Source organism: Acipenser ruthenus, chromosome 21 (genome assembly GCF_902713425.1).
Source record: "Acipenser ruthenus chromosome 21, fAciRut3.2 maternal haplotype, whole genome shotgun sequence".
Classification (NCBI taxonomy): Eukaryota; Metazoa; Chordata; class Actinopteri; order Acipenseriformes; family Acipenseridae; genus Acipenser; species Acipenser ruthenus.
The window spans coordinates 4744381-4760619 of NC_081209.1; the positions used below are offsets into that span (position 1 = coordinate 4744381).

Genomic DNA, 16239 nt, shown 5'->3' on the forward strand with positions numbered 1-16239 from the left:
CACTTGTTGTTGATTCTTCACAAAAAATTACAGTTTCAGATCTTTATGTTTGAAGCCTGAAATGTGGCAAAAGGTCGCAAAGTTCAAGGGGGCCGAATACTTTCGCAAGGCACTGTATATATATATATATTTATCACTTTGCCATTCTCTGAACTCGCAAACCAATCTCATGCCTACTCATTTACCTACAACACCTGGTTAGCACCAGAATAAAATATTCGTGGATTACTGTGTGTCTACTACTGTATTGACCAGGTCACCTACCAATGGCTGAACACCAAGGCCTTAATATGCAGGTTGGAGTGCCATATGACTTTGGCCTGTCTGATCCCAATCTAATAGAGAACTAAAGGGATGACAAACATCTCCAGGCCAGGCCTCCCTGTGCACTCCTGTTTTGCTAATGTATTTTCAGGCATAATACTACCATAGATATAATTCCTTATAACAATAATAGATTATTTTACATTGCCACTGTAGTAGCCTTATCCGATCCATTTGGGACCCGGTTAAGATTAGTACCGATCTGAAACTGTACTGTACTAAGAATCCTTTGCACCGTCTTTGTCGTAAATGTCTTACACACTTATCATAGATTATTAAAGTTTGGTTTCTGCAGACTCTGTCTACATGCATTTCATGATCGCATAGTTGGGATTATAGGTCAATCCGGACTACCAGGGTCTACTGTATTTATTTTTTGCAGAACTATATTGACATTGCTGGAATAAATGCTGAAGAGATTCACTTGTACAAAACAAGCACTAACCCTTGATAAATGTTACAATGTGACCTGTTGCTGAATCATAGATAAGAGTTTGCCATGCGATGTAGCACCGACTCTCCGCAGTCTGCACTGTATGAAGACAAGGACCCCAGCATTTGGAATCGTTCCAGTAAACACACACACACCATGCCCCGACAGGCTGTCCAAATGCAGCTGCTGGCTGCTGCATGGCTAAGCAACATAACCCAAGCTGATGACAATTTGGAGCCTGCCTGCTTTTCTGCTTGTCTGCAGTTAGAGGGTAGGGATCCCCCAAAGCAAGGCAAACCTCCCACTAGACTGAACTGCATCTCATTGTAACACAAGCAGACTCAGCCACAGCGTATATATCCTTTTGATTAGCTATTAGGAGATGGCTATAACTCTGCAGCTCTGTGCTGCTGTGTAATAAAAACAAAGTAATGAAAAGTGCCAGGTGAAGGCACTGGCCAATGGGCAGTAATATTGTACCATGTCCTATTAAAAGTAGTGTTGCACAGTGATAGTGCTGTTTACCACGGCTTCTCAATGCTGTGTCAGACTTTCACAGTGAAGAACAAAGAGGCAGAGACAGGCAAGGTCAATGGTCCAGCACAGCTTCTATGTGGCATTGAATCCTCATTGGAAAGTACAGCTACTGCTCCTCTTTGTTGTCAGATTACAGAGAGCATGAAGGCAGGAAAGAAGAGAAATCGAGGAGGAAGGAGGAGGGGGAGGGGATGAAAAGCCTTTGTTACTTTTAGATGAGATAGCTTCTAAGGGAGAAACAGAGAGTATGGAGGGAATGGAGAGTGAAAGCGCTTAGCGGGGTGAAATCCTGCTAATGGAACAGGTCTTGCAGATGGGCGAGCTCTGAATCACATGACAGGTAAACTTTGGAGCACCGACAGTGCAGCACAAAGTGCCTACATAAAGAAAAATAGGAAAAAACTCAATCGCAGCACATACATGCAGTATAGCACGCCTCTGATCAGCCGCAGAGGGCGTTGAACAGACACACGGATTACACTAGTAAATGAAAGTGCACACGCTTTGTTTATGTGTCTTTGTCTCTGCAAGACGCAGCTGTAGTCGGTAATCAGCTCGCTTGTTTGCACTACAACGATGAAGTGCTTTAGGACACCCACCTTCATCATTGAACCATCTTTAAGGCTCTTATATGACTGTGAATCATAACTCTTTCTTAGGAACGACTAATCCCACACTGTGCGCCCCATCCATGAAACTTTGTATAAAAACAGTACTATAGGTCTTCCTCAGACCGTAGCCCACGGGCACAGTCGTTTTTAACCTGCACTTCTACTGTTTGTGTCACTGGCGCTGTATGTTTTTTCCAGCAAGATCTACACGAGAAATTGGCAAGTCGTCCCGCTGGCATTTTCCTTCATTACTTCGATTTCATTTTGTAGAGTTGATTGCAGTGACTCACAGCACACAATAACAAAGTATTATAATCTTGATAATAAAGGGAATAAATAATTAAATATTCTTATATTGCAGGACTCGGGAGCTTAGTAACAAGTAAATGTCATTTAGCAAATAATTGATGTTTCTTTGGCAAGCTGAGCAGTAACATTGTAAAAGCAGGCAGGGAAGAGAGCTGTGATAGATGGAAGGGTCCTGCTGTTTGAAAATAGCAGAGCTTAGTTGTGTTAGTGTTCATCCCCTACTGTTTTATATCAAACTAGTCTGGATCTAATAGAAGGAAATGCTGACCCAGAGCACTCATATAAGACCTGTAATCACACAAGCCTCTTCATTCAGATAGCAACAGCTTAATTAGCCTGGAGAATATATTAAGGAGTAATATATCTACTTCAGTGAAAGGAGAATGATCGTAAAATTACAATATGAAACATACATTGTTTTTACTTGCTCACAGAGAAAAACAACAGCTATTTAAATACTGTCAAAACATGACATGCCCTTTTGAGAGATGTTTTACACACACTCATGGCACAAAGTTTCTATGAAAGGCACTTGGAAGGTGTTGTCTTGTTAATAATAACTAAGTAGATGTAGACCTTTTGTCACCTCCTTAGGAAGACCAAGGGATTCCAGGCTTCTTTGTGTGGCACGGTATATTTAGCAGCTAAGTTGTAAACATGCAACTCGTGCTGTGTGAAGCATGGAACGGCTGCCCTGAACAATCAGTGGAGGAGGTATGAGTTTTAAGACAGCCTGCAAGGTTTCTGAGCTGTCTGAGTTTAGGTGTTTACAGTCATGAGCAGTCTGAGTGCTAAGCTGTGTGGTGGTTCTTTGATGATCAGATGCCAAATACTCATCTGCACCATGAAACCAGTCTGTAAATCTCCTCATCTCATTCCAGTATCAAACTGGGACTGCGGCCAGTTCCATCTGAGCTCTGCAATGACTTACAATGAGCCCCTAGTCTTGCATATACTGTTTGTTTTCTAACATAAAACATCAGCAGTTCTCATGCCCCAGTCCCATAGCTTTGAGAGAAAAAGGCTACCGTGTAGTGCCAAAAACAATAAAGACCTCATTTGTCACTGAAAATGCAGTAATGGGATCTTGCAGAAGAGATCGCCTTTGTTATCTAGTCTAGCTGTTTCTTCTTGCAGTTTTTAAGCTTGCATGTCATGTCTTGTATTAAATGTTTTTCTGATCTGTAACCTTAACTTTAGGTAAAGCTTTTAAATCGTACTGACCTGTGATTTGTTGTTTGAAGATCTTGAAAACACCAGCATGACTGCCAGCTCTGGTTAATGGGATTCTGTGTTGGTGGACTGATTTGAATTCTAAAAGCACTCCATAATAAAGGTTGTGTGGCAGGATGGCTGAGACGGGTGACGTCAGTCCAGAAAATGAGACGACAACAAAGGCAGTACTTGAGGGTCGCTGCGCTCACGGTTATGCATTAAATAATACACACTTTCAATAACAAAACTGCACGAGGGCCAAAATAAACAAAACACTATAAACATAACACAAAGCAAATACCATGCTGGTACAGCGATCCGAATTAGCACTAAATTATTCAATTTGGAGATGGTCACATTCTACGGGAGTTTACTGGGATCGAGCTTTCAGCCCATCCACGCTGCCAAACAATAACAAAGAAAAACATTGTATTTTTACAAACTAAACAATACGTTTTAAATAATAATACAACACAAGTACAAAATAATACCTATACACACAGGGAGGCTCATTCAAATGTTCCTAAAATGTAATTTCCTATTGAACGCAGTCCTATTTAATTCTGCGTGAACCGGGGCCTATAGTGTTACAGGAGGCTCTTGAGAATATCCTCGACACGGACTGTTTTAAGGAATCTTTTAAGAACTGTTTTTAAAGTGCTTTTAAATATTCTCTTGTATAGTCATAGCTTTTTTTATTATTATTATTATTATTATTATTATTATTATTATTATTATTATTATTATTATTATTTTAAGGCTAACTACAACACGTATTCCCTCCTAGAAACACTCTTTTTAATGAATTCTAATTGAAATGTCGAAGATGTTTCTGTAAAATGTCAGAATGAAGTTGCAGACGGTTCAGGGACATTTAAAAAGTCATTTTCAGCAAGGTCACGCTCAGTAGAAAAGTAGGGATAATAAATCTGCTAAAATCCATAAACTGCAGTCAGAGCTGTGACAGAAAATGTGCAGAATGTCATTCTAATTGAGTCAGAGAGGGACAATTGCAGTTCAAATGGATTAACTGTTTCTGAACTCACTTTCAAGTAGCTTGTAGCTACATTTTTTTATATGGTGGGACTTTAGCCTTTCATCCTTTGACCATTGTTGACATAGTTGACTGTCCAGGAACTGTGCAACCAAGTCCTACGTCTTTGAAACAGAAGTCAAGTCAACAGCATTTTGGCTAAAGCCTTAATCAATGTCATTACAGTCTTGATTGAGTGTTTTAAGTGATACCACTTTGAATCCGCCTATGTCCAGTACTCGTTACTGGGATTGCATGTGTTATTGACAGTTGTACCAGTGCAGACCGTCTTTCATAGTCGAGTTGTAGTTGGAAGCCTAGAGCTGAATTAAGCAGAGTTAGATTAATAAGATTTGCATTGATCAAAATAACCAATTCAGCCAAAAATTTATGAAAATGTATTCCTACCATAATGATTTTCTCACAGTGGGAAACATTACAGCATCACACGAAGAGAAGATTGTTAAAGGTGTGGAGGGCTTCAGTAATGAGGCTCTATCAGAAATGCATGGGAGTTGAAAGCCACTTGCATTCTGTGCACTGAATTATTGGAAAGCAGACCTTGTTGGCTATACACTCAATTTACGTTCGCCAAGGGTGCGTAGACCCAACCCCCTCCAGGAAATCTACTTGGCAGACCTGTTTGTGAGACAGACCTGTTTGTTCCAATAAGCAAAAACAGATTATTTACAGGGATAGATGTAAGACTACCATTACATAGCAGTTTGATCCATTCCTGGTTATATCTATAATAAAAGGTATACTAAGACACACCTGTTCCTTTTACCTATACACTGTGGCTTGTTAAAACATCTATCATGTAGGTTCTATTGCCAGAAGACGAATCCCGTGACAAGGCATAATAAATACCTCCAGGCGTAGCTGGAGAGAAGTGAGCAAACAGGAGATGCCTTGGGCCGCAGACAGCTGGCTCCAGACTGCATTGATCTCGCAGTTTATGTTCCTGGCTGTCAGTGAAAAATATCGATCCTTCGGGAGAGAGAGAGAGGGAGAGGGAGGGAAAGGGAGAGAGGACAAATGCTACATGTGTCAATGAACAATGATAAAGTGCTTTACAAATCAGCTGAGAAGAGAGCACCATTGTGCTTATCTGGAGAGAGAGAGAGAGAGGGAGAGAGAGAGAGGAGTTATGTGTGCATTTCAAATTGCGTGTCTAGCATGGGTTATTATACAGAGTGTTTTTTAATTACCATTTGATATGTGTCCTTTGGTTATGAAGCTAAAGACTGTGGCCCTGTAAAGATCAGTCCTCATGTAGTTTATATAGATACTGTAATGGTATTTACTTTATGAGCAGTTTCCTCTATAAGTATAGGGCTCCAGTAGCTCTTCCTTCTTAACGGCAGGTAACTAATTTTTTTTTTACAATACTTTATTATTTCAATTCTGAATTTCAGCTGCCATTAACTGTGCTCATACTTTCTTATCAGCAAATTCTCTCCAGGAAATTGATTTATAGGAGCCACTAAAGGAGCCAGCTCTTGGGCTGAGAGAAAGTGCATTAATGGAGGCATGCCCCAGGAATCGATAGCATCATAAATCTGGGCACTTGTGAGCTCCAGGCTGGTTCCTGGCAAGCTGGCACTGTTGTGACAGGCTGGTAGAATGACCAGAGGGTCACGATTCATGTTTCTGCTGTACAAACGGTGACCTTGGGCAAGACAGGAGCATGAAGGTGAGCAATTACCAGGCAAGCCCAATGGATTTAGCTTTAAAATAATGATAATCTGACCTTTCCGTGCTTGAAGACTTTCAGAAACCAGCCATCATCCAAAAAGACGAAGTGCATTTTAATTCTGTACTGTTAAGATGTGCTGCCATTATACTGAACACAAGCTTCTAAGGTAACTATTGCATTGCCATGTTCCAAAAACAGACCCCCTCAGTTCATAACCTGATGCTGACACACACACTCCCAGTCTTGGGTTTCCATATTTTATATATTAAATACTACATCTGAAATCCTTTTTTTTTTTTTAAATCTGCAATATAAATATTAAAATCACAAGTTATTATCTTGGGATCAGTGCTGCACTGGAAGAAAACATTTGGATTAAAGCAAAAAGCTGCACTGCTATTGTTGCCTGTGGATTGGAGTTGGGATCCATTGCCAAGTTGGCTAAAGAGCTCAGAGTACAGAAGTCCGAAGTTTGACCAGCCATCAAATATTCAGCAGTCCTCAGGGACGTACATCCCAACGTGTATCCGAACTCTATCGAAAGTTCCCCTTCTATTGTAGATGCAGAGAGGGGTTTCTCCATAGACCAAGCAGTCAGTAAAAGTGCATTGTAAAGTTTGATGCCTCTGTAACTAAATGTACAGTGCAAAGCCAATGCAAACAAAGAGGCCAAAACAGGAGTGATATGTTTACTTTAAGAGACTGTTTCCATATCAAAGAATATACCACTGCAGAACTGTGCTGAGCTTCATCAATCAACATCAAAAAAACACACTCTAGAGGTCAATCAGCCATCCTTTTAATCTTATAATACAGTGAACCTTGATCGAAAGTATATCCCATGAACTGGACAAAGCAATTAACTTTCATGTAATAAAAGACCTGAACAAATACAAGACAAATATACTGAACACGGTATGCAAAGAATCTACAAAGAGGAGAAACTGAATAATATATCAGCCACATATTTAAAAAAGTACATATCTATTGTTACATTGTAGATTTTGATCACCTAAATAAGCAATTCCAAGTATAAGATAAAAATCATCCGTACCTTCAAAAATACTCAGCGACAGATTATAAAGTAAAAACAAGAAAAAAACGAAATCAACTAGACAAGCGTTTCCGCTAGCGCCTTCATGACTTCTAAATCACTAATTCTCCTTCTTTTTTTGTTTGTTTCTAGCCTCAAAACAATGTTACAGAAGAAGGTCTCCAGCGGCTCATTGGACTTATCTGGGATTCCGCTGTCAGCGCGCGACGTCCACCGGGTGGCGTACTACCTGCAGAACAACCGTGACGGGATTGCAGCGGTGGACCTGAGCTTCACCGAGCTGCACGACGACCACCTCCTCATGCTGCTGCCCTACCTGGGCGCGCTGCCCAAACTGACCAACCTGGCGCTCAACGGCAACCGCCTGACCCTGTCCATCATCAAGGACCTGACCGAGGCCCTGAAGGATGTGGGCAAGTTCCCCAGCCTCTCCTGGATCGACCTGGGCAACAACGTGGACATCTTCACCATGCCACAGCCCCTGCTCGTGGCTCTGCGCAGACGCTGCAGCCTCAGGAGCAGCCTGCCGACCATCTATGAATACACAGAGGGGCAGGTGTATGACTACACCCTGGAGACCTCCATCGAGGAAGCCAGCCACTACGGAGATGAAGAGGAGGAGGAGGAGGAGGATGAGGAGGAGGAGGAGGACCTAGAACGCTGGGCAGTGACGGACAAGAGCGACTCCCAGAGCTTCACCCTGCAGTGCTGCGAGAGGTGATGAGCCGGCCTCTCTGTTAAGAGCGGTTTGGAAGAAGGTTCACCTCAATTTAAATTATATGTATTGGCATGTCTGAGTTAGTGCCATACATTTGAAAGCTTGTCCCAAAATAGCACCCATACTTCACATCCAGTTTCGATATGGCGTAGCCAGTGACTTACCGGGTGGTTGACGGTGCTCCTGGAGGCAAGGCAGAATTTCATTGGAGGATGAGAGATTTAAGAAGAGGCTCCCTTTAGCGGCAGTCGAGGCAGGAGAGTCTTTGAGGGCAGATTGTTTTAGAGAGGTCGACAAGAGAACTGCATAGTGACGGAGCTGCTAGAGCAGGATTTATTTTACAATCAGAGACCGAACGAAAATTTCTACTAGAACTGAGCCTGTCTCTTGTAGGCTTGGTCTAGCTTGACATTGTGTGTGAGTTCTGTTAATCTCCCAACAAAACAAATAAACTGAACAGACTATTCAGGCTTCAAACGTCACGTGACTGCAAACTGCAAAGTCAAGCCTTTTTTTCAAAACGTTCACTTGTGGCTACCGTGCATATACTTGTATAAATGTCCTTTATGGTAGAACATTGTGTGACACTATTTTCATGTGGTCTTTGCTGTGAACTCAAGTTAGTAATTACGTTTGTGTAAGGATTTTACTGGACACTGATAATCAAAAGTGTATTTAACTGTAACTTCATATTCCCTTTTTACTTTGTCAGATGTTAAACACAATACACACAAAGGTATTCTCACTGCAATCCAGCAGTATAATGTGGGTCAGTTCTGGTTTAACATAATTACTTACTGCAAAGACGGATGGGGTCTTGTTAATTAAAAACAAATCTAATAAATGGCGCAATAGCCAGAGCACAACCCCAGAAAACTAGATCTGCATTACTGTGAGCAGATACTGAAATCTGAAACAACTGTGCTATTAAAATTGATTTCTCTTTTTTAATGTTTTTTTTAGCCATTGTTATTGCTTTGTCAGGAAGCCTTTTAGCTCAGACACTGGAAGTGCTAAACATTACATTTAGCGAATCATTGTATTTTTACTGGCTTGTATTCTAATACCCTGTCACTGATAACACCCCACATATTTAGGTGCTAGGCTGTACCACTATATTCCCAGAAGTGTCAGAGTATTTCCAGAAAGTATAAATGTGTAACAACCATAAGATAATGAATTAGTCATCATTTAACAGTGGGAGCAGGACAAATCTAACTGCAAGAGCCCTGTTTGGCAATGAGTGCACAGGCAAATCTTCCTAAGAGGAATCAAACCATTTTCATAAGGTATAAAACTAGCAAGAAACAACGTCATTGTAGCTTGGAGCATGTACATTACTGCTCTGTGCCCCGCAATGTTACAAAGCTAGCAAGGACCAGCTAAGGTGATTGTTAAATGACACTCCTGAGTTAAGTGTTTGAGGCTTTTTAGAAATAGACTCAGTGCTGTGGTTACTGCTGTGTGAATATGACTGTGTGTTTCGGATTGTAGCTGCTTGGGCTATCTCATGGCAAGGACAGTGGTCTGTGGGCCTGTGATCCTGACTGGGGGTAGCAGATTGCTGCTCCATTCATGGAGATGTTTTAAAAGGACATGGTTTTAAGGATCATTTGCAGAAGGTTCAACCATCACTGTCCTTGTCACTGATACTTGCCACTGGGGATCACAACCTAACATGGAAAAAAAGACAGTCCTGTGTGTGTAATAAATCTGTATTTGTGAACATAATGGTAAACGAGTAAAGCGTTTGAATGAGGCAAAAGCAAAAGCATCTCCCATCCATGTGAAAAGCCCAACAGTCAATGTATGTTTGTAATGAACTATAGTACTGGGTGTGCTGTATATAACATGTCTGAGTTAGTGCCATACATAACCTTGTGGTTCTACAGCCACTCCATGCAGCCGTGTACTTATTGTGTTTATTTTTCATGACCGTGTCCCGCGAGGGCGTTTGAAGTCCTGATGCCCCGCGGTGCTGCTGGAATGAAGTGAGGATAAGTTGTGTTGACAAGGGCTGTCCCTGGACTGTAAGAGCCTAATGCCTTTCTAACTGCTGTACTGCACTGTATAAACCAGACTGGACTTTGAAATGAAATAAAGGAATTCTGCCCATCCTTTTCAAAGCAACGACAAAAATGATTGATAAGCGTGTAGCCTTTAAGCACAGTAATATAGTGATTCCTCCGGTGCCACTCAAACAATATCCAAACAATTCAAAAATAATGAAGTACTTTATTACCCTGTCAAGGTTTGCCAAATAGAGAAACGTAAGCAAGCTTTTCAGATCAATGACATTTTGAAACTTGGATTCAGTCTGAAACAGAGCTACAGACCAAACTGTAGCAGCTGAGCTAGGAAACACAAACTCCCACTCACCACCCCCCAGTAAAACGGGATACAGAGAATTCTAATAATATAGCATTTATTGTCAATCCAGAGGTTTTTCCAGCAACCAGACCGAACCAACCTATAAACACAGCAGATCTTAGTAACGTTTCCTGTTGAAAGAATTACACTCCAGTTAATATTTCGAATACCAAAGGCATTTAAATAACAGCTGTAGAGTGTGTTAAAATAGACCCCAGTGTTTATTAAGATCACTGTAAGCATATCACTTTTACACTGCAGTTTTAAAATGCACTATCATGTGGACTATATAAAAGAGGGTATTTCATTACCAGCTGGTGCTTCGTGTGAATCTTGCATCTTGTTATTGGTACCCTTGCTAGGATTCTGATGTTCACCTGTTCAAACTGGAGCACTATGCACATACATATCTGCACATCAGTAATTCAATGTAATGTAATAATGTAGCAGTGTCAGTGCTGTTTTGGAAAGAATCATCCCCCACATTGGATCTGCTTTATTACACAATTCAATTAAATAATATAGATGAATAAGAAGAACATTTAAAATGAATTCAAATAGCGACAAACTGCTCATGCATGAATTTCTACCTAATGATCAATTCAAATAGATGTTGCTCAATATTGTGCAATCCTATGAACAAATCTGTACTATGAACCTGTACTCCATATCTCACACTACCTAATAATAATCAGCGAATAATAATCTCTGCTTTCTGTAGCCCTGAATCCTACCAGCAAAGAACGAAAAAAAAAAAAAATCAAAAGCACACGAATTACGCTTTCAAAATGTTAAACCAATCAAGTCATGGACTCGGGTTAAACAAGAGAAACGTTCTGTTTTTTGCCATTTGAATTTTGTCCAGGTGTCTAAAAGAGCGTCGGATGGACTGCAGTTTTACTTGTTTGTGTGTTTTGGGTGCCACTGTTTAAAAAATAAATAAATAAATAAATAACCATGTCTGTGAATGTCATTCTGTGTAAATATACTATACAAACGTGTTTATACCCTGTTAGATACATTTTTTAAACTGCATGCTGGTTGTTGTTTTTTACTCATTATTCTTGGTAAATGGACTGTGTGACAGTTCTACAGCTTAAGGCATTCCCATGAATGCATCTGGGTAGCTCTATTAATGTCTCCACCTTATAAGTTAAATGCACATTCAGAAGCAGAGATTGATCTTACTATGTTTTCACACTGTGGCTGCAGCCCTGTGTTTAGGGTAAGGCTTTGGGAGAACTTGCATTTTATTTATTTAAAGAAATAAGTAAATTGGACAATTGTTCCGGCTAGTACAGGGGTGGCCAAAGTTGTTTAATTGAACCAATTACCCCCCCATCCTCACCCTGAAGGAGTGATCTATCTCATTTTACCTGCAGGACCAGGATTGGCCAGCCCTGGGCTAGTGCCTTCATCACTGTACTGATTAAAACTGCATTGCATTTTACATTTTAGCCAAATTCTTGTTTTCCAGCTCCTTGTAGACAGTACTTTGTAGCCATAGCCATACTGTTCATTTGCATTCTCCTCAAGGTACCCTTGATTTTCCATTTCGATTGAACAGATAACATTTGCTACAGGGCACAGATATGATAACTACACGTTACTTCTTGCAAGCATCTCAGCTGTAGAAAACACTGGGAAATGGGCTGGAGTCTGAAGCAGAGATGCATGCAGTAAATACTAAGTGGAGGGCTTTTACACTGCAGCCAGTGTGGCATAGCTTACATTGGATACAATTCCCAGTACTCCAGTTACGCCAGCAGATTTCACAAGTACTAAACAATATCTACAGATTGCAGGAATATTGCACATCTGTCTGGTCCAAGCTTCTTAAAGTTTGATATAAAAAAATGGTCATTACAAGTACATCACTGTGACAGTCTGGCTGGCAGTGGTGAGTGTGATGACGTCACGGACCAGGAAGTAACTGAATCACAAATAATGGATGGGTGGATGAAGCTGAGTGCAATGGCACTCAGCGTATTTATTAATCAATAAAACAAAATATTTAAACAAAACAGAAACAAAATGGCACGAGGGCCAAACGAATAAACAGACAAACAAGTAAGTGGCGTGGGCTAAACCAGCATGTTTTAGCAATTGTTTCTATGTCTTCTACGCGCTCTCTCTCCGCTCTCCCGTACTCTCTACTCCAACACTCCACCTCGAGTGCAGAGAGCTGCAGGTTTATATACTCTGGCCGAGGGATTAACTAGTTGTTAATTATCTTATTATCCCTCGGCCAGAGTCTGCACGCGTTTGGTAAGGATGCATGACTGTCAGCTAGTTAAATAATCAGTAGCTGATCAGCCATGCATCCTCACAGGGTTTTTAAATATAATAATAAAAGACGCGGCGCTTTTACCCGCGCCGCAAACAAAAATACAAATAATAATACATAGGGGCGGGACACTCCGCCACAATCACCCATAAAGCTAAAACTCTAAATTGAAGAGTTGTATTGAACTGAAAAAGACTTCTTGTTAAACCAATTGTCATTATTATTATTATTATTATTTGTTTCTTAGCAGACGCCCTTATCCAGGGCGACATACAATTGTTACAAGATATCACATTATTTTTACATACAATTACCCATTTATACAGTTGGGTTTTTACTGGAGCAATCTAGGTAAAGTACCTTGCTCAAGGGTACAGCAGCAGTGTCCCCACCGGGGATTGAACCCACGACCCTCCGGTCAAGAGTCCAGAGCCCCTAACCACTACTCCACACTGCTGCTCATTGAAGTTACTTGTACATCAGTAATACTTTTATGACAGCAAGAGTGATGGAAAAACAGAGAGAATTCAATTTCAATCTTTTGATGGCGAGGTCCTGCACGGCACTGTACTGTATTATTACCTTTGCCTTTCAAACAGCCTAGCCTTTCTGTTGTCGTGCCCTGCAGGGATCCGCTTTAGATCCTGAACAAACCGCAGCGGTGTGTAGGTTAGCAGCCCTGAGATTCCCCAGTGTCAGGCCAGAGCTCTCTTTGTTGCGGCTGATGCTAATGTGGCATTTCCGTCAGCCTCCTGTGAAAAGGTCAGTCTGTCCTGAAGCATCCCCGGACGAGAGAGAGAGAAGAAACAAGAGGCTCGACAAGCGTTCCCTGGAAGATGGACCTTTATTTCAGGGCTCGTGCAGTGCGTGATAACAGAGCATAGAAACAAGGGAGAGGTCCATTCATCTTTCCAATGCAGCTCCCCGGATCAAAGGAGAAGCTTTATTATTGTGTTAAACACAAAACTGGAGACTATGAAAGACTTTCATTTACACCCACTACAGTAGTGATACTCGATTTGATTTCTCAATGAGACATCTTTAGTCTCCATGGCAAGAAAACAGACGAGATCTCATGGAGACAGGGATTGCAAATAATAGCTGGACTCTTGACCGGAGGGTCGTGGGTTCAGTCCCAGGTGGGGGACACTGCTGCTGTACCCTTGAGCAAGGTACTTTACCTAGATTGCTCCAGTAAAAACCCAACTGTATAAATGGGTAATTGTATGTAAAAATAATGTAATATCTTGTAACAATTGTATGTCGCCCTGGATAAGGGCGTCTGCTAAGAAATAAATAATAGTAATAAAGTATGCGTTTGCATGTAAGCCATTTGCTTTTTTTTTTTGAGTCTAGTAATCTTAATATTCACTGACCACCTTTTCAGAAAAAGTGCCGTATAGCATCCCATGTCTACCCCGCGAATCATTATAAAACCTTCAAGTTAATATTCCCATTTCAGTTTCCATTCCCACACTGAAGGAGGCCAGCTACGCTTTTGAATCTAGGAAGTTTGAAGTTTTAGCAATTAAGTGTTGCAGCAAGCGCTGTGTGTTCTCCACACATTCGTTTCACAAGAGAACAAATCTCCACGGCTCTACTTTATGTCGCTTTGTTGACTCATCCTGAGAATTGGCCACAGACTTTTGGAAGAAACTTCTGCTCATCCCCAGGAGATTTGTATTCCCGTCTGTTGTTGTGAAAAATAATTAAGCACATCTGGGTTGACTTAAAGGATCTAATGATTAGCAGAGACTGGAGGCCAAAAACCAATTAACAGCTTGCTGTAACTCTAGTATACCGAGAGAACTAAGAAACTGAAAAAGAGGAAGAGGTCTGGCTATGTTTAAGATCAGGGAATTTTGAATCCATCATAACTAACAAAACACACGGGACTATGTCATTTTTTAAATAAATACTTCAATGTGTGTGCCGAAAAGAAAGGGGCTTTTTAAGGGAAACATGTTTGGAAAGGAAACGTTTACAGTAAATTGTTCTTGTTTCTCAATTTTGGCACTTTCTAATTTTTTTTAATTGCTCACGTTACTAATACTACACACATGTTGCTAATGCTGCGGGCAGAATTTCAGCTGCACATCTGCTGGCACTTTGCTGACCTCTGCAGGCCATATCATGTATTTTTTATGAATCAGGAATGCACTGAATAAAGAAATCGATATGAATTCAATTATAAATCGCGTATGATAAATGAACCAATTCAGGATTTGCCAGAATCCCACTATACAGATATATCTCTCTCTCTGTGTAACGAACATACTACTGCACAATTCAAAATCAAAACCAGCCCTGAACATGAATTGTTGTTCTGAGAGTGAGATGTTTAAAGAAGTAAACCATGCCACCTGGTGGCTAAAAGTTGTATTTACAGTTTGATGGGCTTTACAACCTTTTAACACTTTTAAAATCTATTTTTTGAGAGACTAAATGCCTGCTGATTTTACAAAACAACCAACGAATAATGTAAGCGAAGTTCTCGTAAGCATTCCGACGGTGTGTGCATCTCATTCCTTAACATTGACATGCTTCTTCACCTCTCACACAGCAGGAGACTGGAGGAAATACTTCAGAAATATGCCCTTAAGTATCTTCAAGTTACAATGTAACAGCATTTTTTGCTTTGAACTGCATCCCGTACTTTTTTATGAGGTTTGCCATCATTCGGAGCGGTTCTCATTGCAATTACTGAAATCTGGGTTTTTAAATTTGTATTGTTTGGTTTTCTAGGCTTTATTTCTGCTTTGACTCTGGGAAAGTACACGTACCCTGCCTAGCTGATATAAGGACCCAAGTCTAATGCTTCAGCTGGGGTTCTAATGCCTGCTGCACTGAGAGTGAATCTACAGCAGGGTGTCCAATCACAGTGCTGCTGGGCCATTCCATGCCAGGTTTAACTACTGCAGGGTCTGGATGGAGGTTTAATTGGTTCAATTAAACAATCTAGAACATGTCTGGAACAAAGACCAGGAGTGGAAGAGCCAGCTTTGACCACCTCTGATCCACAGTGTGCTGCAGGAGCTTCACCCAAAGCTAAAATGGTTTTTATTATTGCCCCTTTAACCCTGATATCCCGTGAATATACCAGCATGCTTCCAGGGAAGTCTTTAACCACTGTTGTTTAAAATGTGTCATCTTTGCAATGGAACCACAGATGGATCATGAATGACAGTATTGGCTATTTAAAAAAGTCTCAGTTTCATGATAGATAACCAACAATGAGGAGCGTGTGCAGAAATCCAGCATGAAGAAATGTCCATGTAATCAGATCTAAAGGGAACTAAAGGGAGCGTACTGTATAAAACAAGCACATCTTTAAAGTCAGGTTTATGGCTTCAGGTGCTTGTCAGCAGCCTTGCAGAACACCAGGCAGCATCTGTGCTACAACATGCTTAAGATCCAATCAAGAACATGTGCATAATGCACACAATATCAAAGGCTTGCTTTAACAGGCATAAAACAGTACAAATCATCCTCCTGTGCCCCCTTGCTCAATACATTTAAAACAAGATCCAACATCAGTCCATGGAAAAGCCCCCTTATAAACTGTATCAGCAGGGGCATGTCCCACGCATACAACGTGCCTGGTCTTGTGAGGTGTATGAACAGCAAAAACAGTGAAGCGCTGTCTGGC

At 40.9% G+C, this 16239-nt stretch overlaps 1 protein-coding gene across 1 annotated transcript in view; it reads left to right on the forward strand.

Annotated features, from left to right (window-relative positions):
* LOC117963062 (leucine-rich repeat-containing protein 75B-like) overlaps positions 1 to 8884 on the forward strand; it is a 29375-nt gene extending 20491 nt beyond the window's left edge. Inside the window, exon 4 of the mRNA XM_058994450.1 lies at positions 7348 to 8884. Coding sequence (XP_058850433.1) covers positions 7348 to 7936 — 589 coding nt within the window. The 3' untranslated portion in view covers positions 7937 to 8884. The remainder of the gene's footprint in view (positions 1 to 7347) is intronic.
* The last annotated feature ends 7355 nt before the right edge of the window (positions 8885 to 16239 follow it).